Here is a 27114-nt window from a genome sequence, read left to right on the forward strand (position 1 = left end):
TACTCCTCCTTTCTCTCTTCATTATCTCCCTTTTCTATCTCAGAACTTGTCTGTCAGTTTCCTTTCTATTGCCAGACCACCTCACCTTTACTCTTCCTTTCGCTTGGTCATACTTTCTATTCTATTCTCTTGTATTATCATACTCAAGCCTATAATATGTGAGTATCCTCCTCCTCCTCCTTGATCCTCATTACCCAAAAAAACACTTCTAGCATTCATTGCAGCAGCAGTTTTTGTGTCTACAATATTAATAGAAGTGCTCCCACTATCTAGCATTTAATGAGAGCAGTACTTTTATTAATCCCTGCCATGACAATGCATCATGCTGTCTTCAGAACGGGTGAGATGGGGATAAAGCTCGATCTGTCTAGGACTGTATATCCAATGAACAATTGGTAGAGTACATAATGCTTCTTGTTGTGGACGCGTGTTAAAGGCACCTTCATCAGCTATAACAAAGGCCCCTTTAGATTGCCTCAGAAAGGGAACAGTGGTTCACAGGAAAAAAACTTTTGTAAGATCTTGCAAGGGGCTGTATCACCACTATAGAATTTTAAGAAGTGCAAGTTTTAACAGTGACTTTGTCTTCCAGTTTAAAAAATGACAAAGAGACTGTAATTTTAAAAGCCAGTGAAAACAAAATTCTTGTGGTCCTCAGAGCCTGGTCAGTGCCAGCTACTCAAAAATAACAGGACAGCAAAAGGACCTTGTATATGTCACAAAGAAGGAACTGGGGAACTCCCAAATGACACTGCCGTTTGGCCATGGAATTTCCTGTGACATTTCTACTCTGAATTTGTATCTAATATTAACTCTATTAGAATCTGATACTTAAACTGTTAAGTAAATATTAGGCTGAATGAAAGAGACCAGAGAATAAATTTTACCCTTCAACCATAGAACAGGTATAGCACAGGCAATAGAAATAGAAGCGTACTGCATTTATTTAATAGTCTGCAAGGCCTGAATCAGGGTACTTATATTAAAACACATGAATACTGTCATTAACTTCAATAGCACTACTCTAGAACTTAAGGTTAGGAACACACTTAAGTGCCTTGCTGCATTAGGGCTATGAGGCCAGATCCATATAATTTTCATAAGTGCCTCCATTTAGGCTTAAAATACATAGAAATGATGGGTGCCTTGGCCTATAAGGGTGATCCAAATTGACAGGTTAATAGTCAGTGGAAAACTGGCTGCTTCCAAAGGCTGATCCAGTGCCAAGGTGCTCTGAAAAGGGTGCCTAGAGGTAACCAGTGGAAAATACTAGGCTCATGAGCATATCTGAAACTTGGCTACTACTAGGGGGCCTGACACAGGATTGCACATTTAGCACGTTCATTATCTTGTAATGCAGAGATCCAGGGCCTACCTAACTAGGATACCCAAAGCACACCAAATCCATTGAATTCAATACAAAGCACAACATCCATACTCATTCTCACTTAGAAACATTGGAAATGCCCACTTATAGCACAATCGCCAGCTGACTAGAACAGTTGTCCAAGAAATAGAAGACCTGGTTTGTAGGCCCTTAATCCAAGAGGATTCAAATATTTTCCAACCTGGCAGAGTGCCCATACAGCCAGGCTATGGGCTTGACTGGGCTGGGCTGCCCACCACCTTTCCTGTTGAAACATTACCTTTTGGGCAGCAAGAGTACAACAGTCTTGAGTGCATTCTCATAGGAAGGAAGCATCCTATGCTCCGGACCCTGCTCCAAGGACTGTTTACCTCACACAATCATCAGTTTAAACAGAAATAAACCTGGCAGAAAAGGCCAGAACCTAAGATTCCACCCTCTCCAGGGAGTGCCCCTACCACTAAGCTACAGATTTAGGCTCCGTCTTGCATGCAGTTCTTCTGGCTCTGGACTCCTGTAATCTTGGCTGTCCGTTGACCAAACTTCAACAGAAGGGATGGAGCATGTAGACTGCCTGATGGTTAGGGCACTCTCCTGGGAAATCTTAGTCAAAAGTCTCAATCCTGACTTTGAGGAGGGTCACAAAGTCAGGTGTCCCACTTACTGGACAAACCCACTAGGCTACTGGGCAAAATGTGTCCATCAGTACCGCAAGAGTGAACTTTGGTGCCGTGATTTGTACTGAGTTTCAATGTTGTTAGCTTCAGTCTGTCGATGCCCAATAGACTGGGGACTGTGAAGGACTTTAGACACTTCCTAGTTCCAGTCCGGAGTGCAGGAGAACTTCGGCAGTTGTCATTTATCTAGGTGCTTGATGTGGATCACTTCTGACCATCCTCAGAAGCCCAAATCTCTGTGTCCAAGATGCAGCTGGTGCACAAATGGCTTAGTGACTGGTGGGGTAGAGTTCATCTGGATCACTTTGGGGGACTTAAGTACCTACACTCTATTTAATCCTATGTAGGTACCTATGAATCAATTACAGTGTTCAGTCACTATTCACCTGGGTCAAGGTCTGACCTAGAGCTGACAAGTTGCCAGTAATTATCACTTTATTCAGTTGTCTCTGTTGTTGTTTGACAAGCCCTTGAAAATTTGTTTTGCCTTGTTTTGTTTTAGTACACATGGCAACACATTCTCTGATGCACTGATGTCATTTCCAGAGAACTCTGCTATGATTAAACTCAACCTCTCTCACTGGGAATAGGTTCTGTGTCCATGAGGGAATAAGACATAAATGGTAAATTCATTAAGAAAAGAAGAATGGATTAAAAAGTGGAAGTTGGGAGCCTGCCTTTTTAATACAATCTAATAATAAATTATGAAGGGTAAAGGTAGAGACTGATTTTCTCCTCAGAGAAGTACATGGAGGGTATGTCTACACATCACCGTACAGCAATGTTGCTATGATGCGCTATATGGGTGTTTACTGCACTATGCACACAGCGCACAATTAGATTTTGCTGCTTTGGCAATGTAGCTGGCAGTCGTGTAGACCTGCATGATCGCTACATAGCCATGGGATGCTGCACATTGCTACAACACGGTGGGGCAATGTGTAGACACGTCTAGAGTTGTACAAAAATCTTTCATACCTGTTTTGTGATAATTTCAAGCATTTCTCAGTCTGGAGACTTCTGCAGTATTTTCAGGCTGCTTTATGCAGACTTATTGAGTACCGCTTCATGTTAGGAGCAGAGGGTGTTTTAAGAAACAGCCTTGCAATTAAAATGTCTAGCTGAATTCCTGAATACATTTCAAAAGAGCTGCAGGACCTACCTTCTTACCCAGGCTTTCCCAAATGCCTGTGGAAGACAGCAGGAGGTACTTTCCAGCAGATGGTAGTACTACTGAAGAGTGACCAAGGATGTATTGTAGGCTATAAACAATACCATGTGGAGGAAGACAACAGGGCCACAGGACTCTGTTGGAGCCCTTAGGGGTACTGAAGAACCTGGAGCCCTTAGGGGTACTGCTAAACATATGCTAAATATCCCTGCAGTTCTCCCCTCTCATGGAGACCTGGGAAGTGGCTGGGCTCAGTGTGTTCTCGGTAGAGCCTACATGGTGAGTAGGGGTAAGGTTCCATCAGGCCTGGAGGAGGTGGTGGTTAAAGAGCAGGGGAGCTGAAAAGTAGGAAGTCATGCAATAATGAAAGGAGTCTGCAAATAGAAACTGGAGGAGGGAAGTGATAGATATAGCACTAAAAAAAGCAGAGGGCTAAAGTGGAATTGAATTGATTTGCACATGGCGTCTCTTTGAATTGAGAGCTTACTTTTCTGGGGATCTGGATTAATTTGTAGCTCTTAGTATATTTGTTGCTTTGGTGCATGTGTATGGTGGGGGAAAGAATTTGAATTGCCCCTGTCAAAATAACTGCATTTCACAGCAACAAATTGATTCAGCCTAGGGTAGGGGACTTCCCCTCAAGCCTTGGGATTGGGTTGGAGAAAGAGTGTCCTGGCAACTGGTTTTGCATCCTATTGCACTATATCTCAGGGGGGTCTACAAAAAATTCCATGACCCTTGTGGACATACTGTCGTGGAAAGGGCCTACTACCTACAAGTTCCTCAATGCCCTCCTCTGGCTTCTCTCAGGATAGAGCAGGTCCTGAGAGTTTCTTTGTCTCCTTCCCCAGGTTGTGTGAGGGATTATCGAGATAATACGTTCTGCTGAGGACAAGGATGATGGTTTCCTCTCTTGAGTTTGGCATTCACTGTGCATTCTTCAGTGACACCAGTATCAAAGGAAAAAGGACTCAGCCCATGAGAGGCAGTTTGCAGGAATTTAGGACAGAAAGTGTAAGGTCCATCCTCATGTCCTAATATGCGAGCCCAAACCTAGGCTTCATTCCTGCAGGCCACAGGCTGCCAGAGGCCTCTCTTTTCCGTGTAGTCCTGGGGACTCCCAAGTCTATGTGCCAATAGACCCTAGTGTGCCAACAGACATTATTCTTCACCCTTAAATATCTGGTCATACTGAATTGAGATCTGAGTAGAGAATTAAACAACTAATCCATGCCTCTTGGTACTGGTAGAACTGGCAAAAAGGGAAAGGAAAAAAAAAGAAGAAAAGTCCTGATTTGTATGCCAAATACTCTGAAAAGAGCGATCGATGGTTTCACACAGCTCCAGCTGAGAGGCTGTATACTTCAGGGTGACGTCACAACCATTCACATGGCAACAAATTGAGATGTCTCGGAATGCTTTCTCTCAACAAATCAAAGACAGCACAGCAGGAGAGGCTCCTGACTGCAGGTATTTATTTTGATTAATTAACCACTTAAGGAAGAAAGCACTCAGATACTGTTTTGAAAGTACGTCTGCCGTCAGCTGAATCATCTGCTTCCTAGGTATCAGAGTTCAGGTTTTGAGATTTTTTTTTCCTTTTGTCTCAGCTCAGCAAGTCTGGGGTTGATGGAGAGAACACTACCTGTAGTGCAAGGAGTGCCTCTCATTGGGATCTCCTGCAGTTGGCTCAGGAATCGAACCGTTCTGTATTTCCAAAGTGTCTATCACTGCAGTATCTAACAGTATGCCTGCGCAGTGTCATGTAGTGATACCTGAGTTTGCTGCCTGAATGAGCTAGCTTGAATATCAAGAGCAGCACAGCTCTCAAACAAGGCTAATATATCCTGCTGCTCCCAGTGAAGTGCAATGGCTATACTGCTTCTAATACTGGAGCAGCTCACTATTCAGCATTGTATTTTGCAGTGTAGAATGACCAACAACTCAGACAGATTGGTTGAATTTGGGGCCCTCTGAGTGAAAAATAAGGGTGATTACCCTAAATTGTGTTCTTTCTATATCACCCTCATCCACCCAGATACAAAGCAGAAAATCGTAGGCATTGCTAGAATAAGAAAAAGTTTATTATAACAAATCAGTAGTGATTCAAAGTTGCTAAGACCTGGGTTTATCTTTTTGTAACGCTTTCAGCTAACAGTGGCAATGCAAAAAAAAAAAATCTTCAGTCTTGCTACAAATAAATGCTTGAATTGGCTTTTAGATTATTTAGTCTCACTGTGAACCCCTGACTTTGTTGACAAGCAGTTACTTGGATGAGTATTGACAGGCAGACCCAAAGCACACCAGGGTCACACATACAGTAACAGATCACTGTTGGAGAGGAGAGGAGAGTGGCATCTGAGTTTATTTGACTGCTTATGTGAATAACTCTCCTCCGATATGAGTAAAGCTGGGGGTGGGGGGCAGTCTCAGCCTTGATTTTCTCTGCTTTCAATCTTTTTTAAATAAAAAATACATTTGTATTTAATTATTCTTCAAGTAGTTTCCCCCCTGCCAAAATAATGCCATGCTGATAAAGTGCCTGGATTAGCCAGCCAAAATTTTGTCTATGTTTTTTGCTTGATCAGCGACACTTTCCTCCACTTCATCACTCTTGAAAGTGACATTAATTGTTTCTGTCTTGGCTTTTTAAAAAAATATATTATCCTTCTAGAAGACTGAAGATGTCAGAAAGATGGTACTTTGTCGATCTGCAACTGTTCTTTGTTCCTCAGACCATGTACATAGACTGTCCTTTCTTCTTAATATCCATTCCTTTGCCAAGCTGGTTGGCATTGTCTCACACAGGAAAGGAAAGCATCTTTGCACTATTAGCCAGTCAAAGTTTCCATGCCTTAATCATCCCTATTCTTTTATCTCAGCCCAAACCATCCTTTGTAGGAATGTTCCTGGGCAGATTCTTATTTAGACCATAGCACCGTTCAACTACTATGATCATGTAAATGGGGTTCAAATGAGCACAGTAATCTGTACTGACTTAAAGGTTTCTTTACATGGCCAGAGAAGAGTGAAGGGACTTTAGTGTAAATAGTATTTGGCTTCTTGTTTTTTAGCAAATGTCTGGTGATGTACCTCTCTGCTCCGTGGAGTAACTTTTTACTTTCTTTTGAAAAAGGTTTTCTGATACAGATATATAACTGCATTGAAATACCAATGCTTTTCATAGTTTAGAAGTCCTGTTTCTAATTAGGTAGACATTCCATTAAAACCTGCATTGGGTCTCTGCCTCAAATTGCTTGAGAAAATGATGATTGAGAATCTAAAGGGAGACTGTGAATGCTGATGTGAACTTTCCGCTAGTCTGTGCAATGCAAATAGGAAGTAATATTAAGAAAGTTCTTAGTCATACAGCAAACATTTTTCAAAAGTGGTTCCATAAATTGTGCAAGCAGAATGTACAGGGGTGTTTCAGAAAGTAATGGCAATGTGGGAAAAGAAGGAAAACATTTTGTGTGCAATGAATGGGAATCGACACAGCAGTGGGGAACAGTGATGGTATTGTCAAATGGACCCATCATTTAAGACTATGTGGAGATGTGATGTGGCTGAGTAAATGATTGTTGCACACAGAGTGGTTTTATTTCAAAATTGCCATTACTTTTTGAAATATCCTTGTACACAGGTGTCCCTTTGCTTGTGCCATTAGATTAATTAGAAATGCTGCTTTACAGACCTGGTATAATTCCCTTTGCTGGACTCTCACCGAGAAGTTGTATCTGGGTCCTGCCAGTGTGCCTTTAAAGCTTCTTCTGATCTGAGTAGGGTGCATCCCTCTCTGTGTCCTTGACAACTAGCTCATTTAGGCTCAGGTTTGAATCCTTCAGAGAGTCCAGGATCCACCCTCTTGCACACGGCTTTTCCTCCAGATCATGGAATCTTTCTCCTCTGTAGCCAGTGTCCTACTAGGGCTGTGCAAAGCTTCAGTTGCTGATTCGATTCGGCAGAGATTCGGCCCGATTTGGTGGCTGAATCTCCAAATCCGAATTGAATCAGAGGACCCTTTAATTTCTCTGAATCGAGTTGGAGAGATTTGGAAAGATTTGGAGATTCAGACACAGACACAGCTTTAAATGTTTTTTCTACATACCTCTAGGTAGCAGGCATCTCGTGAATGCTGTGATACTGGGGTGCATGGAGTGTCCCATAGGAGCAAGAGGGGGTCCCCAGCGCACTCGGCAGCGGACCTGGAAGTGGACCAGAAGCACTTCTGGTCCACTTCCAGGTCCGCCAGGGAGCACATGGGGGGGGGCCCTGCACCCTCCTGGTCAGCAACTCATGTCTCCTGGGTCTGGGGGAGCACCCGGGATCCTCCCATGGCCAATTGCCAAGCTGTGGGGTGCAGGCCTCCCCCCACCCCGTGCGCTCCCTGGCGCACCTGTAAGTGGATGGGAAGTACTTCCGGTGGACTTCCGGGTTCGTAGCCGAGCACGTGGAGGGCCCCCCTGCACTCCTGTGGGATGCTCCATCCACCCAGCATCACAGTGTTCATGAGCTGTGCCTGGTACCTTGAGGTATGTAGAAAAAACACTTAAAGTTATGTCTATGTCTGAATTGTTGATTTTTTCCGAATCAGCATCGAATTTTCAGATTCAGCAGAATCAAATAGGGGACAGTGATCTGAATCAACAAATCAAATCACTGTCCCTGATTCAGGCCAAATCTGAATCCGACTCGACTAAGGCCTACTTTGCACACCCCTATTTCTTACTTCCTTAGTCAGGCAGGTAGTTAAAGAGAGGCAATTGCTACAAAAGATCGTTCTATTTTCTTTTCTGTTGCAGTTACACATGGAGTCTCTGTGGCCTCTTTTACTTTTTGGTAAGAAGGTGATGGCCTACTGTTGTATAAAATCCAGACATCCTTGTTGGGTGACCCTCTCGTAAGCTTAATTGGGTAATTGATGTCCCCACCAGATACTCTGCCACTGCCATCTTGGAGTTTAGACTGAAAAATTGGTTTGACCTGGGAGATAACCATCTCTTGGTTCAAAGTGCTCAATTTGAATGGATGATCATCTAAGTTTAAACTTTTGAAAAAGTTTAATGATGATCATCTTTTAGTAGCCCTCTTCCAAGACCAAGGGTTCCTCCTGTCACTTTTCTGTGAGTGTTAGCTCAATACAGAGGCAACAGAGAGCTGAGCTGAAAATACAAACAAGCCTTTTCAAAATGGTGTTTGTATTTGGACGCAGTTGTATTCAGAGTCTCTCTGGTATCAAACATATATTAAGGTCTGCATAGACAGATTCCCCAAATCCCTTACCTTGTGTTTTACAGGACGTACCTATGAAAAGGGCTATTTTTGTGTGTGCACATATTTATTCATGGGCAATTGGTGGCTGTGAAAGCTTGGACAGTGCCTGTTGCATAAAAATGCAAGACGGTGGCTGGCGCAAGACTGGGTTGTGGTAACAAGTCTGCCACAAAGAAAAACTGCACTAATGGCTGCAGCCCATTAGGCATCGAGAAAGTGGAGCTTGTGGTACCCAATACCAGACCCATGCCATAAGATTATAAGTCCTTAACCTTCTATCACACCCAGGCCTAAAAAATAAAAGTAATGGTTAAAATTATTGGCAGAGACCTGACATACTCATTACACATATATAACAAGACTTGGAGAGCAAGCCAGAAAGCCAAGTGGCCTAGGGAGAAGACTACATATACATCTGAATTGAGCTAAATATCACTAAAGGAAATGAACTAAAATATCCACTTCAAATCAAAGCCTGTAAGAGACCAGGAGCCATGAAAACATGACTGTAAATATATCCCGGTTAACACTTTTCCCCTTTTATTAAGGTATACTTCACAAAGCAAATATCCAATATCTGTCTAAAGTTTTACAAATGTCTAAATGTTTATTATGCTAAATCAGTCTACCTGACTGCATCTAACCTACCTCATACCTGTTGTCCCCAGTGGCATTTGATCTTTAGTACCTCATATTTGCATTAATTAATTAAGGCATATTTCTCAAAATAGGTAGTCAATCTCTAAATGTTCATCATTGGCGATGTGCGGGCCCCAAGGGGCAGGGAGGTGGGCCCTGTGTGGCCTGCTATGCCCCTGGTAGTGGGGGCTCGGCAGTGCAGGCTGCTTTGCCCTGGGCCATAGGGACTTGGAGAAACTGGAAGTGCCATGGTGGTGGTTTCACTTTTACCTTAGAAGCCAGCATGCCTGTTGATAGTGTGTGCCGGCTTGTAAGGTGCTGGTTAAGGCAGCTTTTACTGTATGTTAATTCCATCCTTGCCTGGTTTGTTCAGACTTTGATTAACCAACTATCAAGAAGGAATGCTTTGAAGCTATACAATTAAAACAGTATAAAAAGCAAGACAAAAGCCAGCAAAGTGTGCAGTCCGTGGTAGATCAAAAAGACATCCTGTACTCAGCCCAGAGTGAAGGACCCATGCTCTGTGAAAGCTGTAAAGATAAGAACTGCTTTCTGCCTGCTTGGGTAAAAAAATCTTGCAGCTAAAATAATACAAGGACAGTAATAGCTTGTTTATTGAATATAAGAAAAAAGTTGTTTGTTTTCCTGTCGTTTAGTTTTATAGCTTGTTGTTGGTAGTTATTAAAGCAAGCTTTTCTGCTATTAATTAACTGAGTGTTATGTCAATTCTTAAAGCATTAGGTTAGACTGTGATAAACTCATTAACTATAGTTACTACACATTTAGTTAGTACTTCATTAAGCAAGTACTAAACTTAATTAATGAATGTGTATACACACCCACAGGATAGGAATATTGATATAGCTGTGATGGTTAAAGAATTATTCTGATGGTTTGGGAGAGGCAAGGGCTTTTTTGTGGTACCTTTTATTGGAGCAACTGTATAGTTGGAGGAGATGTTGGACAAGCTTTTAGTCACAAAATACCCTTCTTTCAGTCATTTAATTGCTCCTTCTTTTTGCCCGACAAAGGTGATTAGCATATTCATCAACTTTAATGACAAGGTTTTTGATTTTCTGTAGATCAAATGCCTGATTAATGGCAACCATTAACATATTAGGGCATGAATTTCTGAGTATTATGGCTTATGTTTCCATGTTCTGTCTTTCAGAAGTATGGGCCACTGTTGGAAGGCACTTAATTACATTTAACAGCTCTTGAGGAAGCTGATATATTCTAAGTTTAATTTTACTTCCGTACATGAGTGTGAAAAAGATGGACATGAATCATTTGATGTGGCTTTTACTGCTAAGTCCTATTTAGAGTTCTGAAAAAATCTTCCTTTTGCTTTTTATTGTAATCTGTGGTTCCCATAATTAGCAATTATTACTGATAAAAATAAAGACAGTTACTTTTTAAGTTCTGTCACAATTCAAAATCTGCATTTGTTTTCACTTTTTCTATAATTTATCATAAATTTTTTTGTAAAATACCCCAATTATAAAAAAGACCATTCTACATATTGCTGAATAGTATTGTGTCACATTGTATTGTGTCACTTTTTTATATTCACCTTTGATTTTATCTGGATCCTTTTGGCTACTGAATGTACAGTGCTGTTACATTTTAAATGACTGTACTTTCAGGGCAAACCATATATTTCCAAATGATAGCCCTGTGCAGATTCCACATACATATGCAAGTTTCACATTCTGACTAGTCAAAAGAAGAATCATTATTATTTGCTGTAATATAAAAGTAATGGGAAGTTAAGAATGAGGACTACTTTTCTTTTTTATTTTTATTGTCACATTGCTCCTTAATGACTAGGTAGACTTTAGCTGTGTAAAAAAAAACCACCATCACATCCCTACTACCATTCAGTTCAGCTTTTAACTTTGAAAATATAAAACAGTAATTACTTTAAATATCCAGTTTTATGAATTTCACACTGTCTACAACAGTCATAATGAGCTCAAGGTTGGAATTTTTTGGAAAGTTAATGATCAGCCAGGTTTAATAACTACCAAGAAATTCAAGTATGTCAGCCTTTGCTATAGTCCTGTCGCATCTTATAAGCTAAGCAAAGTTGGGGCAAGTAGCTGTTTGACTGTGAAACTTGCAAGAGCGCTTGTGGTGGTATCTGCAGGAACCAGAGTAAGTTCTAAATTATACCTGAATTGCATTTTAACATCTAAGTACTGTTGTGGATCTGGCCCTTGGTGCTACAGCAGAGTGATAGAAGCCACTGTGCTGTTGGAGATAACTGTTTTTTAGGCTGTATATAGACAATCAGATGATCTGGAATACTCACCTAGGTTTGTTTTCCTGGTAGAAAAATTTACCTGGAGATGCCTGAACACACATTTGAATGCTGAAAACCTGAAGAGCAGACAGCTTGCAGTGCTGAGGCTGCACAGCCACAGGGCCACTGTGCACACCTCCCAGCATGCTTTGAAGGCTCCCACAGTCTTCCTGGCAAGAGATGTCAGCAGTGCACAAGGCAGCCCTGATTGGCTTACCCAGATGGCTCAGAGTCAGCCGGTATCTCCCTGATGCAGAATGTGGGGATTGTGAAGGGGTATGTTTTGCACCCTGCTTAACTGGAAGAGTAGTGTCTAGTGAGTGATAAAGTGTCTTCCTGGGAGTAGAAGTGGGGGTGGGAGTAAAGCACCTTAGGATTTTGGAGAACTATACTATGGCTTCTCTCAGAAGGGTAAGTTTTGAAGACATTTCAAACTCCCAGGAGAAACTCTCCCAGGAGTGATTTAACCCTGGTAGTTCCCAGGTTATTTTTCTCCTGAAACAGCCATTTTTTGCTCTGGGAGAAAAATACTGGACATCTATACACTCATGATTTCTCTTGGGAAATCAGTGACTCTTCTAGGAGAAACAGAATATTGTTACATAGCCTTAGACTGAAAGGCTGAAAGAAAGTCATAACCAGAGGTGTAACTGGGTGTTTGAGTGTCCAGAGCAGCAGTGGTGTATGCGGCAACATCAGTGATTGTACTGCTGGTGGTGAGGCAGCAGCCAGGTCATCAGTGCAGCTGATGTTATTTTGCTGTGACTGGTGCTCCAGTCACCCCCCTTCATTTACACTAGTTGTCCTAACCAATTGTAGTCATTGAAGATCATATCCAAATAGGTCTTGTAGCTGCTTAAACAGAATGTAGGTGGAATTTAAGGGTCTAAACACAAAAAGGGGTCCAAAGTGACTTCATTCCAGCAGCTCTAAAACCATATGGACGCTTAAAGTAATTGGCCACGTACGTGTTGACCAGAAAAAATCCCATGGCAACTGAACTTGGACTACTGTGCATGTTCAGAAGTGAGTCAGCTTGGCTACAGATGTATCCAGTTAGTGTGGGACATACCTGGTGCTGGTGGTAGTGCTCCAAAGAGAATTCGAATCCAGATCTCCCACAGGCTAGGAGAGTGCCCAAACCACCAGTTTATAGGTTAGCTTGGTGAGGGACACTCTCCACTTTTTCTGTTGAAATGACCCACTGGAGAATAGATGGGGCTGGAAGGAGAACAAGCAAGGGGACATGAGACTCAGTAGCACTATGTGGTGGCTACTCCACTACAAAATGGGTCTCTTGTCAGAACTGTTTTTAAATTTTATATTAGGTAGATGTCTGTTAAAAAGGAAAAATAACCTTGGCTATAGGGAGTTTTTGAAAAATGTTTTAGCGACCAAATTATAGTGCTACAAATATATTTGATATATTTGTCAGCTGTCTTTCTGATCAGTGAATGTTAATATGGTTCTATGAGCATCTTAACTAACAATCCCTTTAGACTAGAGGAGAGAAGTGGAAATCCCTATTCTGGATTTTTCCTCCTTGGTCACTATACGTCTCTTACTTGAGCAGGCTTGTCTCTCTCCTGACATCTAGTCAGCCTTAAAATATATCAAAGTAAAAGAAGTTAGTTATTTTTATAAAGTGTTATGGCCAATCACCAGTGTAACATTCTGGTGTTACCAACTTGATTGCAGAGCAGCATATGAGACTGAGAGAAAATGACCTCGTTTTGCAGTTGGGTAATGTGATTGTTGTAGCTACAATATAATATTAATACTAAAATGGCCATTCTAGGATTTGAAATAGAACCAGCTATTTGGCTAGAGACATTGGAAGCTAATGTAGTAGTAATAATAATAAAATCCAAACACACGTCACAGTGTAACAGAGGAGATGTCTTAGGCAGTATGTGTGTGGGTGAGCATTTCCAGTTAGGCCAGCTGTGGAGGTTTTTGAAGTTGCTAGAATTCAATCAAATTTACAGCCTTGTGTTGTTTAGCTACTTATTTATTCTCACAAGATTATCCATTGGTGATGTATATATTTCATGATTGGTGTGCAAGCAAGCTAAGGAAGTAACGGTTGGATGAATGGACTGCAACTTTGATAGAAAACTGGGCTGGGGCATCAGCTTCAAAACATAGTAATCAATAGCTCGATGTCTAGCTGGCAGCAAGCAGACCCTCAGGAGGTTTGCAGGTGATACCAACTGGGGGGAGTAGTAGATATGCTGGAGGGTAGGGCTAGGATTCAGAGAGACCTAGACAAATTGGAGGAGTGGACCAAAAGAAATATCATGAAATTCAATAAAGACAAGTGCAAATACCTGCACTTGGGATAGAACAGTCCCATGCATCGGTACAGGTTGGGGACTGATGGGCTAAAAAGCAGCTCTGTAGAAAAGGACCTGGGGGTTACAGGGACAGTAAGCTGAATATGAGCCAACAGCATGCCCTTGTTGTGAAGAAGGCTAATGGCACCATGGGGTACATTCTTAGAAGCATTGCCAGCAGATCATGGGAAGTGATTATTTCCCTCTATTCGGCACTGGTGAGGCCACATCTGGAGTACTGTGTTCAGTTTTGTGCCCCCCACTACAGAAAGGATGTAGAGAAATTGCAGAAGGCAACAAAAATAGTTAGGGGTTGGGGCTCATGACTTCTGAGGAGAGGCTGATGGAGCTGGGCTTGTGTAGTCTGGTGAAGAGAAGACAGAGGGGTTTTAATAGCAGCCTTCATCTACCTGAAGAGGGGTTCCAAAGAGGATGGAACTGGACTCAGTGCTGGCAGATAACAGTACAAGGAGCAGCAGTCTCAAGTTGCAGCAAGGGAAGTTTAGGTTAGATACCAGGAAAAAACTTTTTCACTAGGAGGATAGTAAAGCACTGGAACAGGTTACCCAGAGAGGTTGTGGAATCTCTATCCTTGGGGGTTTTTAGGTCCTGGCTAGACAAAGCCTTGGCTAGAATTGTCTAATTGGGGATGGCCCTGCTTTGAGCAAGGGGTTGGACTCAATGACCTTCTGAGATCCCTTTCAAGCCTAATTTTCTATGATTCTATGTGTTGTTTTATTCTCTGTATGTAGAATGAAATAAAGAGTCACTGCAGATTACCTAAGGCCTTGGTTAAATTTTGCCCAACTCAGCAGTGACTAATACCTGTTGGCTTCTGTTACTGATGACCTAACATAGGATGAGAACTGGTGGCTACCCATTTAATAGTAAGTGTCCCTAGAGCTAACTGATACATTTCCTGACAGTTTCAACGACGGTATAGAACTACCAGATACCAATAATGAAGAGAGTTGGGGTCCATTGAGAAGGCAACCTAGGGAACCTAGTACTGTTGCAGACTATGTGCTTTCTGGTTACCTGGACAGAGGACTTCAGTCTCCAATGCTTTTAAGATGGCACATTTCAAGGGCAGTAGAATGATCAAATACAAAAGTAATACATTTCTGTTACTCATCTCAAACACTCATCTTAGGAAAAAAGGTAACATAATGAGTTGATTTTAATGTTTATTAAATCAAGTAAATTTTTGGGACATCTTTAAGGTCTGAAGTTAATGTATAGTATAATAAAACAGTTGTATAATTCATGTTCTATATTACAGTAGTGAGGCATGTTTTGCTCAGAACAAGTACAGTTGTTTTCACTATTAAGTTTTTAACTCCATTAACCTATCAGTGCATGTTAATTTCCCCTTCTACTTGCTCTCACCGATATAATTCATTTGCTTGTTTTTAACATTTACTGTAAAAGTGCTTGAATTTGTCTGCCTCCTGCTACTCCTCCTCTTCACTGATGTGCTAAGTAGTATGTAGACATGTGCCCTTTCCCAAGGGGCTGACTATCTTTACGCATTTCAATATCTTCTAAACTTCCCGGCACTGTGATTCACAGCGTTGAATTCTCTTAGTTCATCCTGCTTGCTATGGCAGTCATTGTTGCTGTTGTTGTGCTGTGTTTTGTTTTTTTAAAAATTAAAATATTCAACAGGAACACTTCAATCTAGCAAAACACTTAAGCAACTGCTTATGTTTAAGTATGCAAGTTGTCCTATTGATTTCAGTTAAAGTTAAGCACCTGTCTAAATACTTTGCTGGTTCAAGGCCTATCATAGAAAAGAAATGTGAGTTAAAGCCAATTTATACTTAACTGCCCATCACAGTAAAGGAATAGCCAGTAGCCCAGCATCTAGTTATTGAGAGAAATAGGAGAACGGCTTGTCACTTTTCTAAAAAAAAATCAGAGTTTTTCAGCTCTGCCCCTCATGTTTTCTGAGCCATAACCACAGTCACCTTGGTTTGAATGGAAAAAATGTCTTGCTCTACAAAGTCACTTCAGGGCAACAGCATATTGCAATAATAAGGGTAAGTTAGTTTAGAATTGGTATCACCACTCATTTGATGTCTAATTTGTTAGGGAGGGCAGATTATTCTTATATAAATCTAGCAGAAGATTCCACTAACCTAAAGGACAGCTTTGCACACAAAGCCAAAACATGTATATTAAATAAATGACAAGCAGGGTACATTTACATGTGTGCTTTAATAGGAAGTAGCCTATTCTAATGTACATTAAAACATCACAAAAAAACTGCACTTTCACTAGTGCTCATTAAAATAGGCTAATGCACCCTGTTCTAGTACCTCACAATGGAGATACTAAATTTAATGTGCAAAAGTGCATTAATGCAAAAGTGCATTAATGAACATGTAGACATGCCCACTGAGGACCAAATTCTGTTCTGTTCAAATAAAATGAATCCACTGAAGGCTGCAGAGAAACTGTAGACTTAAATCAGTATTCATGAAAATTGAACCATGATCCCCAAATTTTTCTAGTTATGGCTTCACCGTTAATTTTTTCTCTCCTTCCTTACTTAGGAAAACTGTATCTCCATCAGTATAGCTCCCAGTTGATTTACAGTACTCTGAAGCTGACTTATGTACTACAGTTAATATTAGTACTGGTTTCCTGATTCAGAACTTGAATGGGCAATGTCTTGTGTTTCCCAATGCTACACAACCAGGGGATGAGGAGGACAAAGGTCCCCAAATTTCCTACACAGGAGTGACATTACTTAGACTGTAGAAATCCACATCTAGCATACCACATAACTTTCCAGGTGCTTTAAAAGAAAGAAACATTTGTTAGTTTTTCCCCCTCCCTTCCTCTCCTGCAGCGATTAACTCATTTGTGATGTTATTCCTGGAGAAGTAATGAGCTCCTTATGGAATTCTCACCATGGAGTTTCCAGTACCGTGTTTGCCAAAAAAAAATGCTACAGTATTGTTTTGTCTTGTTCTTTCTTTATGCCCTTTAGGCATCCTTAATGAGGACAGCACTTAAGCACGCACTGAACTTTACACATAAACCTGAAATGGAAACCCATGCTCAATAGTTGTCCTGAAAAGGGATGGACTTAAGGGTGTGCTGAAGTGTTGTCTTGAGTTGGGAGCTGTAACTCATTATTTCTCAGATGATTACTTGTGTTTTTTTTCATTGTCCAGAGAGTATGCTGAAACTGTGCTGTGAATTATCCAGTGTTGAGGAAAACATGTAGAATTTTGGAGGCTCAAAAAGCATAATAGCTTAAGAAATGCCATACTGAGTTAGATCACAGGTTTAATTCACTCTGTGCCCTGGGCAGAATCTGGATCACACCATTCCTTGTGGGATGGATCTGTGGGACCAGTAGTAGTGATGGGGGCAGTGCTAGGGATGGGGCAGGTAATCCTTAAGGTGGTAGTGAGGCATGCAGCAGAGACAGCAGTAGGTCAAGTAGTCAGGGGGTGAGTGGGGCTGTGTCAGCATAGCTTTCAATTTCACCCCTGCCACCAGTGGCCATTTCCACAGGGGCTCTGCTAGCCCTGACCCTAAATTCCCTGGCTCACCAGCATCCCAGCAGGTTCAAGGGAGTAGCTGCATAGGCTAGATGTGGCCCAGCGTCCGTATGTCTGACACCCTTGATTTAGTCTGATATCTTGTCTCTCAGTGGCACAAAGTAGATGCCAAAGAAAGAATATTTATGCAAGACCTATCCAGGATCATAGAATCATAGAAAAGCAGGGCTGGAAGGGACCTCCAGAAGTCATCCAGTCTAACTCCTGCCTGGGGCAGGATCATCCCTATCCAAACCATCCTATACAAATCCCTTGTGTAACCCAGGGTGTCTCAATGTTTTTCTTCCTGAAGCTCCCCAGCATGCAACAAAAACTCCATGGTTCACCTGTGCCACAACAGCTGAGCAGTCCCCCTGAAACCTGCTCGTGGGCCCACAGGGGGCTGCGGACCCCCAGTTGAGAATTGCTGGTCTAACCTACACCACAAGACATAACACCCTAACCTGCCACAGGAAAAGCAGGGGGAATGCAGCAACCAATGTCCTGCTGCTGCAAGGTTGTAAAAACGTGCTCGAGAGACCCAAGGAAGAGGGCCATGCCTGCCACTACAGAGGAGGTTGAAACCCCCCACAGTTCCTACCAGTCTAATGATGGGGTAAAATTCCTTCCTGACCCCAAATATAACATTTAATCTCACTTTGAATGGAGAAGCAAGATCCTCTAGTCAGGAGCCTTTGAGCTGCAGGACATTTGGGCACTCCAGTCACAATCCTCAGCTTTGGCTGCAGTCAATAGCCAGTGATTCATCTTGGACTCTTCCCCTGTAGGTGTTTTTGTAATAGAATTGGGAATGCAAGCAATGTGGTCTAGTAGAGGGGTCAGTGGGCTAAGAGTCAAAAGATTGGGTTCAATTTCCAACGTTTCCACTTCCTACAGTGTGTGGCTTTAGGCATTTTGGATGTCTGCTTCTGTTTCTGGTCTCTGTCATTTATTTAGATTGCAAATATGAAAAGGGCAGGGGCTTTCTTATTATGTGCTCATTGTGTCTGCCAGAATGGGCACCCTGATCCCAAGTGAGATATCCAGGTGCTTCTGCAATATCAGTAATAATATTAATTGTTATTTTGCCCTTTATTTCTGAATCTTCTGCTACCCACTACTGTAGAATTTGGGGCTTATCCCTACTGATTGCCTATCAATATAAAGACTGAGAGGACCCCAGGAAAGGTTTTGCTGTCAAGCAGCCTGTGTGTTTGGTAATGCTCTCCTCAATGGTCAGAGGTATCCACAGCTCTGTTTGGAATCTATATATAGTGACCATAGGTAAGACCTCTCATATTAGCCTGGGATTTTCAAAAAGGCTCAGTTTGGACCTATCTCTGTACGTGCTGAAGCCCATGAAAGCTTTTACCATTGAGCCTTGTTTGAACAAGGTTCAGCCAATGTTGAAATGTATATGTCAAGGTGAGCAGTCAAAAATGGAGGCAAACAAACTTGGACATTTTGCAAATGATTTGGTCTAAACTTTTTATAGGGGTTGTGATATCACAGTCTTGGACGGGCGGGGGGGAAGGACACCAGCCCCAGGTCCCCAGTTGGAGTGGAGGAAGGGAGTGCAAAAAAGCAGCCATTGCAGTTCTCATCTAGCCATGCTACCACCTCCACCAGCCACCACTGCCCGGTGTACCACTGCTGCTCAGTGTGTACGAATGTGCTGTTATACCGCTCCCCACTCTTTCACTCACTCTCTAATGTTTACTAGCGCACAACTCTCATTCTTTAATTCTAGTTTCATGGGCAGGGGTATTGTGTCATATGTACTTAATACTGCCATGCTGACTACCTACCTGTGAAGCTCCTATAACTACCAGTTGTACTGATGGCCTTAGTTCTGATGCTGGCTTTCTGTTTTGTCTTGGGCAGCACTTTTACAGGCAGTAATAGCCGGTGATCTTCTGAAGGTAAGTACAGCAGGCTGAATGTCTGTTTCTTCACAGCAGTTTGCAAGTCTTCACTGTTAATTTATACTTTACTCCCCCTCAGAGCACAGTTAAGTGCTGTAAGGATAAATAGCCAAATGCCATTTTACAGTCCTTCCCGGAAACCTTGCACATTAAGGGAACATCAGCCAGGTGAGGTGTGACATTCCAGTGAATAAGATCTAGTGTTATACCATATCTTTCATAAGCCTTTCATACCATTTGGGTAGTTACTAATGGTGATGTGAGTATGTTGGCAAATGTAGCAACTAAGCAAGACAGCTGTTCCAACACAGACGTGCACAACAAATCCTGTTTTACTGATATGAGAACATTGGCCAGGACACTGAAGTTGTCTCTGTTTCTTTACAAAGAATATACAGAGATTTTTAACTTCTACCTAGAGAACCCTAAATTCAGGCAGAAAGGAATTCGGTTTTGCATCTCATGTTATGATGGATGGCAGTTCCAACAGTTCATTAGTTTCTGCTCCTCTTTGCACTGCACTTCAATCTGAGTATTGATTATGAGCCAAGCTCTAGTCCATTTAGTACAGCTTGAAACCCAAGAAATCTGGACTTAGCTTTCAGTGCCAACTACTGCTAATTGTCTCTGGAGGGCAGACTGGGAGCAGGAGCAGAGGAAAAGTGTCTCACTTCTATATAAGTATACAGTGCCTCTTCTGACAATTGTAGTCCTTATTTTTCACTAGGTGCTCACAAATGTACCCCTGATTTGGGGTGAGTATTGTGATTAATGATTGCCTGTTAACTAAGAAAAAGCTTTTGTGAAGCCATTTGTAAAAGTGACAGCTCTATTACTCCAGTCCTTTGCCTTCAGATATATACTTCAACACCTCTGCCTCCATTACCCCATGGCAGGAGCAGCAGTTAGGATTCATGGTAACCACCATGCAGAAAATATCTCCCTCCTTGGTATTGCATCCTGTTCTGAATTTTGAAGCATAGTTTTCCCCCATTCCTTAAGACACTCTCACAATGTTCAGACCATCTTTGACTTTATTTTGAGTGGAGAACTTATTTTCTCTTCTCAGATGCATTATGACTTTGTGTCATGACATAATCATTCCCTGTTGTCCTATTTCAGTTCCGGCACTGTCGCACACTGTGCATTGCAAGCTGCCAGGGCCTCCAGCACATTTTATAATAATCCACTCTCTTTTATTGCCTTCCCAGACTGGATCATTCCCTTAAGAGGTCCAAGATAGTTGGAGGTACCAGCAAGTATATGAATAAAAAAGGAGGAGATATCTTGTCTGATCTCAGCTACACTGGTTACCCAAAGGACAGGAATTAGAGACTGAGTTGGGTGGGGGAGAGAACTGGATTTTAAAACATTCTTCCTGTGATGTCAGCTGCAAATGTATACATTGTGTATTTAGTAATGGCCTCGTTGATGCTCAGATTGTCGCTGTTTTTGAAAATATTCATGAAGATAAAAGGATCAATTATTTTTGTAGCAACTCGGACAACACAAAATCCATACACAGGCTATTCACAAAATCCATGAACAGACCCTAGCATCAGCACTGTAATATGTATGTAGTTATGAAAACACAGTGATCCATCCCACATACTTCAACGAGAAACACACTCATGTGGATCATGCAATGGACCCCCAGTCCCCCTGGCTAAAATGCAGTGCCCATGGCATACATTGTTCTTGCTAAGTTGCTTTGGTGGATCACGGGGGTCCCATGACCACAGTATGTCATGTTAGATGTCATCTGGCTGGGAGTCTGCCTGTTGTAGGTTAATGGAGTTACTAGGTACTCGGACTACAATTCCCTTGGAACACGCTGGTTTTTTTGTATAAAAATGTTTTGACTTGGTCTGGAAACTTTGGGGTTTTGTAAATTCAGAATTTTTTAAAAGTCAGAATTCACTGCTGAAAGATAATACTTGTGAGGAAAATTTAATTGAAAACCTGATTTTTATATTAAGTGGAACTGTTTCAAAAGAATTATTTTTCCATAATTCCTATCTGAAAGCAAGAATTCATTGACAGATCTCAGCAGTGAGCCAGCACTTCAAAAATGTCATTTGCCCTTGTTCACTCATTGCTTTTGTTTTAGGTCGGAAGACTTTGCTCTACAGTATAAATTCCTACAACTTTTAGTTAACAACTCCTGCTGCTTTTTTGATCACCCGCTAGCAGATTTAATGGTCAATTTACATGATATTTCTTTACCTGCGCATGCTGTCATACAATTATCTTGTCCTTTTCCCATGAATTTATATTACAGTTCATTGAATGCTGTAAAAAAGGAGCTAACCTGTTAATCCAGGGACCTGACCACTGTTCCTTGCTTCACCATGCTGCCAAAACTGGGAACAGTGAGATTGTGAAATACATCTTGGAGCACGGTGAGTAATTTTTGCAAATAATGGGCAGTCACTTGGCATACTGAGCATAAAGAAGCATGCTTATTCTTCATCACTATGGCCTCCTGCAACGTATAAGTAGAGATTAGATGTATGAAAGAAGTGTCAAACCTGGAGTTAAGAGTTACCTCTACTGTCTCAGTGGCAACCCCAAAATCACTGCTGAGAAATGACCCTTCCTGATCTACATGCTGAAAAATTATCTTGTGGTTACCATTAGAACAATGCCAGGCATGCTCAGGTCTTCTTTTGGTAGTGAACCTGAGACTGAGATCCTGAGAGCGTCCTTGGGCATGCCCCACTATCAGCCACACAATGTTATTTCAGTGAGTGAGTGAGTGTACAGGGCTTGTGTCTCAGTGATGATCTCAGGATAGCTGTGGAGGTAGTATAGACAAGCCCGAAGAATGAAGAGTATAAGAGGACAGCTTTAGATTAGACCAATTATTTTAATAGATTTGAATATTATAAAGCCAGGACCATCATGGTGGGATAGCCTGACCTCTTGCAAAACAAGTCACAGGAGTACCCTGAATTAATTCCTGTTTAAACATGACCCACTCTATCAGAAAACATCCAACTTCAATGAAAAGATTTACAGAGATGGAGAATCCACCATGACCCTGGCTAGGATTTTCCAGTGTGGCCTGTCTTTTCCTACTCATGTCTACCTTCCCCTGTATTTCCCTCAGACACCCTCAGAATACATGTAGATACTGGAATTATCACATAGTTAGACTCTAGAAATAAAATAATTCAACATAGTAGGGACGTGAACAGGAAATCCATGACACCTTCTTCAGCAAGTAGAGAGCACATGAGAAAGTATAGCCAGGTTAAACAAAGATGAAACATAAAGTTATGTGAATAACAATCCAGTTTTTCACTGCATGGCAAGAACACTTTGCCACTTTTCTAGGCCGTTAAGTCTCTGGACAGCTGAATGGGGTTTTAAGAATGCACAAGTAGAGGTCTTCTCTCTGCTTTTCAATTGCCACCAAACATTAATGAGAAGAAATTCTACACTCTCTGCAAGTCAAGTTGCTGAAGTTTTATCAGTGTTCCTTCCTTTTCTATAGTACTTTCAAATGTTATCTGGCGCTGGCACTTTATCAACATTCAGAGCACCAAGCATATTAATTAGGGTCTTGGATCCAGAACTGGTTTTAGGGAAAATGGTGCCCTTGGTGAACTTGTATCTTGGCGCTCCCCTCCACTGGCACCTCTCTAGTCCTGCGCCCCCAAGTCAGTAGTGCTGCTGCAGGCACAGGCAGGCAGGCAGGGGTGTGGGGTACAGTCTGGTGGGGGTGTAGAATGGCATGGTTTGCCAGGCAGGAAGTTGGTTGGGCACTGCTGCTGCCATCTGCACTGCCCTGTCCAGCTCCTTCTGAGCAGCAGGTGGAGGCAGGGGGGGCTGAGCACCACTCCTCCTGCCTGGGGTGGGGATCGGCCAGGAGTGGGGTGTGGTGAGGTGGGGGGAGAGCTCTGTTGTGAGCGTAGGCTGCTCACGCGCGCGTGTGCGTGTGTGTGTGTGGCATCCCCCCGATCATGGCACCCTGGGCAGTTGCCCACATTGCCCACCCCTAAAGTACCAGCGTGGCCTTATCTGACACTTTCAGATTTCACTTATAAATCAAACTTCTCAAATCAAGCTACCACTCTTCCTTGATCATGTGGGGAATTAATAAGAATGACTTTCATCCTTGCTACTGCCTCACACCCTGCCCAGTCATACGCCCCTTTGGTCTGCCCACCTGCCTGTGAGTGTTTGGATGTAGTCGGCATTCATGGGAGTCACATGGCAAAATACTTTCCAGGGCACTGAGTTGAAAATCTAGCCTTAACACATGTAGGAAAATGTTTTGAATGTAAAAATAACTTAAGTACATCTTTCAGCTCTGTAATGCTGAACTAGTAGGTGGAATAAAATGTGGTACTGAGATGGGAAGTCCCATCTCAGATTTACAAAGGTCTGGGGAGGAAGGAAGATGATGCACTAATGTAGTAACTGTCCTTCACAATGGTGCACCTGAGCTTAAGGCACCCAAGGGTCCTGAGCTTGATTTGAAATACTTCAGGTTTTAAAGATAAAGAAGCCCTCTTGGATTAGAAAAAGCGGTGGTTAGTCATGCAAAGATTTCGCACACAGTGTACCTATTAGGGGGCTAGTATTAAACCTGAATGCCAATGCAGGAACAAACTCAATATCAGAATCACTGCTCTTTATTGTTATGAGATCAGCTCTGGGATGGCTGCTGATGTTGCTGTAACAAATAAGTTTCCCTCTTTCCCGCAAGTGCCCTCCTTAAATTTGTTCCCAGAATTCCCAGGCAGGAAGACCCACATCCTTTAGGAGCTATATGTAGTTATGCCAAAAGACACCCCATCAGCATAGTTAGTTTGTTATAATACACTAATAAATCCACCTTAAGAGAATGAAGAAGTCCTTGTGTAGATAATCAAGGTTTATGCAAGCTGGGAAGGCTTAACCAGTTTGGATGGAAAAGTAACCTCCTGCATCGTCATTGGTACTTGGAGTCAAATTTGACCATGAGTCCTTATGTGGCAGTTCTGAATTTTTTGCCTCTAGAGAGAGGTGAATATGCATTGCCTTTTTCTTCCCCTTTTCATAAAGTAGAGTAGGATATTTTCTCTCTTCTCCAGTACAAATCCAGGAGGTAAAGGACCCAATAACTCTTCTGGCAGAACAGTGGGAAGTCACTTCTAGATATCTGCTAACTTTCTTTTGCCATCAGGCTGAGCTAATGGAATGCCAGACTATGTATGTTGAGCAGTACCCCCAGTCTTCAGCATTTCTCTGATCCCAGGTCTCAGCAGCCTTTTTTTTGGCTCGACACGATTAAGGCAAAGTTCTACACTGAAAAATGACACAGACTGGATCCTTCCTATTCTGTAGATCTGCTCCTTGTGTGAATTCAGAGTCAGACCAGATTATGCTGCTAATCAAGACACAGTTTTGCTATTGGTAGCACTGAAAAAAGGAACTCGGGTCAGGCAGCGTGAGCTGGATTCTGGTTCAGCACACTGACTTGTTAGTCAGGTTCCAGCTGGAGGGCTAAATATTGTCCTCAGTTACCGAAGGCCCAGGGGTTGTATGCATCTTGTAAAGGCAAAACTGGAGGATGGTGAGGTTGCAGAAGTCTAAACGAAGCATTTGGTCTGAGGTTTTTATAGCTAGGGATGCTGAAAAGACATAAGCCAAGCAGATAACAGTTTGGCTTTCTTATCCCAGTTTGAAGCTGCCTGAGAAGAATTTCCCCCTTTTTTTGTGTTCACTGAGCAAATCCAATATGAAATTATTAAGATGCTATAAACATGGAAATACACAGGGCCTGTTCTCAGAGGGGACCCCTCCCTTAAACCATGATGGAGACCCTGGGCAAGTCCTTGTTATATGATCTCTGTTAATCTCTACAGGGAATGAAAATTAAGTGTACAGTATATGCATGTGTGAGGGGGGTCTGAGGAGTTCTCTAATGTTGCATACATGCATCTTTCAAATATACTCCTTATTTTAAGGCTAGGAAATAAATCCTCCAAACATTATATTTTGTCTTCCAAATATTGGTGATAATGCCAAGGTTTTGCCCAGGCAAGGTGAACTAAACAGCCATGGAGGCTGACAGCTTCAAATATTACTTCTTAAAGAAAATCGGCTTTCTCTTCCCCAGTTTAATGAAGTGGGGTCAAAGAGTATATCTGACTGAGGTTTATGGGCCTCCTGGGTAATTGAGTAAGTGTAACAGTCTGGGTTGGAGGGGGTAGAGTATGCAGCACACATTGAGGACTTTCAGCCTGAATGGTGCCGTATATTTTGGAAATGCCTCTGAAATGCTGTCATTTAGTTTCTCTTTTATGTTGCAATGAGCTCAGCTCAGTTAAAAGGCAGCTGTCTGCTTTTAAACATCTCTCTCCTTCCCTTTCTCCCTCCCTTCCCCAAGACTCAGGCTGCTTTGCCTCCTGAGAATCAGAAAGTGGGCTTGGTGAGCTGAAAGAGGAGTAGGAGAAAAAAGTTAACAATTCCACACAGAGTGACTCTGAGAGACATTAAGGACAGAGAGTGATCCCAGCTGGGCTTCCCCCCAGTGGTTCGTGCTTTTCAGCTCCTTTCAAGCGAGCTTCCCCCCCGTCCTACTCCTCTTTCTTTTCCTGAGACTTTTTTTTCTTATTCTTTCACCTCCCCACACATTTCTACTTTTGTTTTTATTTTGCCCCCTGCTGTTTTTCTTGATAGAAATCTCACTCATGCATTTCCCTTCCGGATTTCTATTGGGTTATTTTGTCCTGTCTCTCTCTCTGCGCCTTGGCCCCCTTTTCTTTCTTCGTCTCTTGTCCCGGAGTAAAACAGCCGACTCCCCACTGGGGCAGGATGACAGTGCTGTTAGCTTTCCCAGTGCCAGCCTTTCCCACATCTGTGCAGCTTTTGTCCTGCGCCAGAAGGGGATTTGGAATGGTCGGCTGGCAGCGCCAGGGAGACTGATGTAAAAATGAGGTCCAAAAAGAGGGAAAGGGGAATTAGAAGGAGGGCGTGAGATGGTTTGAGAGAAGCACAACTGAAAGTGAAAAAGACTGCAGCTTAGGAATATGCATGCCTTGGTGCTTCCAATGTCAGCTATAAATACAAAAGAATGCAACAAGCCCCATCACTATGTTATTCTGCTAATGGCATGCCCTCCAGTTTCTGACCCCTCAAACTTGGCTGGGATGCAGTTGGGGTATTTGGATAAAAGTCTTAGTTCAGCTCCACAGAGCCCCCCCTTGTGCCCAGAGCTCTCACGCCCTCTTTCTAATTCCCCTTTCCCTCTTTTTGGACCTCATTTTGATAATGCCTTCTCAGCTCCTTGCAAGTTAGGCCTTCCCTCTCCACCCTGGTTTCATCTCTGTTTCTATCTCGTGGCAATTTTTCCTTTCTCCTTAGTTTCCCTGTTAACCAGGCCCAATCCTTGATCTCTCCAACTTGATTCCCTTGCTATTCCAAACCATTCTTCTGTCCATTCTCCTCTCCTTTCCCATTGCCCTAGCCCAGTTTTCCCTCTTACACCTACTATACTCAGCTGGGCACTTTTCACCCTAAGTCCAGTCACTTTGTTTCCCCTGTACACTCCATCCAGTCAAGGTCCTCTCCATGCCCAAAATAAGTACGCATTTAGAAGAACTGAGGTTTCTGTTTCCTAGCACATTCCAAGTTATTCTGTGAGCCCTGGCAATGAAGCAGACTGAAGGGAAATAGCAAGGAATGGAAAAGCACCTGCTCTGGAAGAATTTATTTGCCTCAAAGGAGAACTCTTCAGCTGACAGACTCCAGGGTTTCATTTTCCTTGGTTGTGTGTTGCTAATGGAATACCAACATTCATGTTTCTTGCTCTCCCTCCCTTGCAGGGCCTCAAAAATTCTCACATTTCCTAACTTCCTCCATGCTCTTA

General features: G+C 42.4%; 1 protein-coding gene across 1 annotated transcript in view; it reads left to right on the forward strand.

Annotated features, from left to right (window-relative positions):
- Positions 1-27114, forward strand: part of DGKI (diacylglycerol kinase iota) — a 244967-nt gene that overhangs the window by 201979 nt on the left and 15874 nt on the right. The window contains exons 28-29 of the mRNA XM_019515441.1: positions 19210-19247; positions 21532-21652. Coding sequence (XP_019370986.1) covers positions 19210-19247; positions 21532-21652 — 159 coding nt within the window. The remainder of the gene's footprint in view (positions 1-19209; positions 19248-21531; positions 21653-27114) is intronic.

This window comes from Gavialis gangeticus, unplaced genomic scaffold, assembly GCF_001723915.1.
Source record: "Gavialis gangeticus isolate Ggan-Ray unplaced genomic scaffold, GavGan_comp1, whole genome shotgun sequence".
NCBI classification, from domain to species: Eukaryota; Metazoa; Chordata; order Crocodylia; family Gavialidae; genus Gavialis; species Gavialis gangeticus.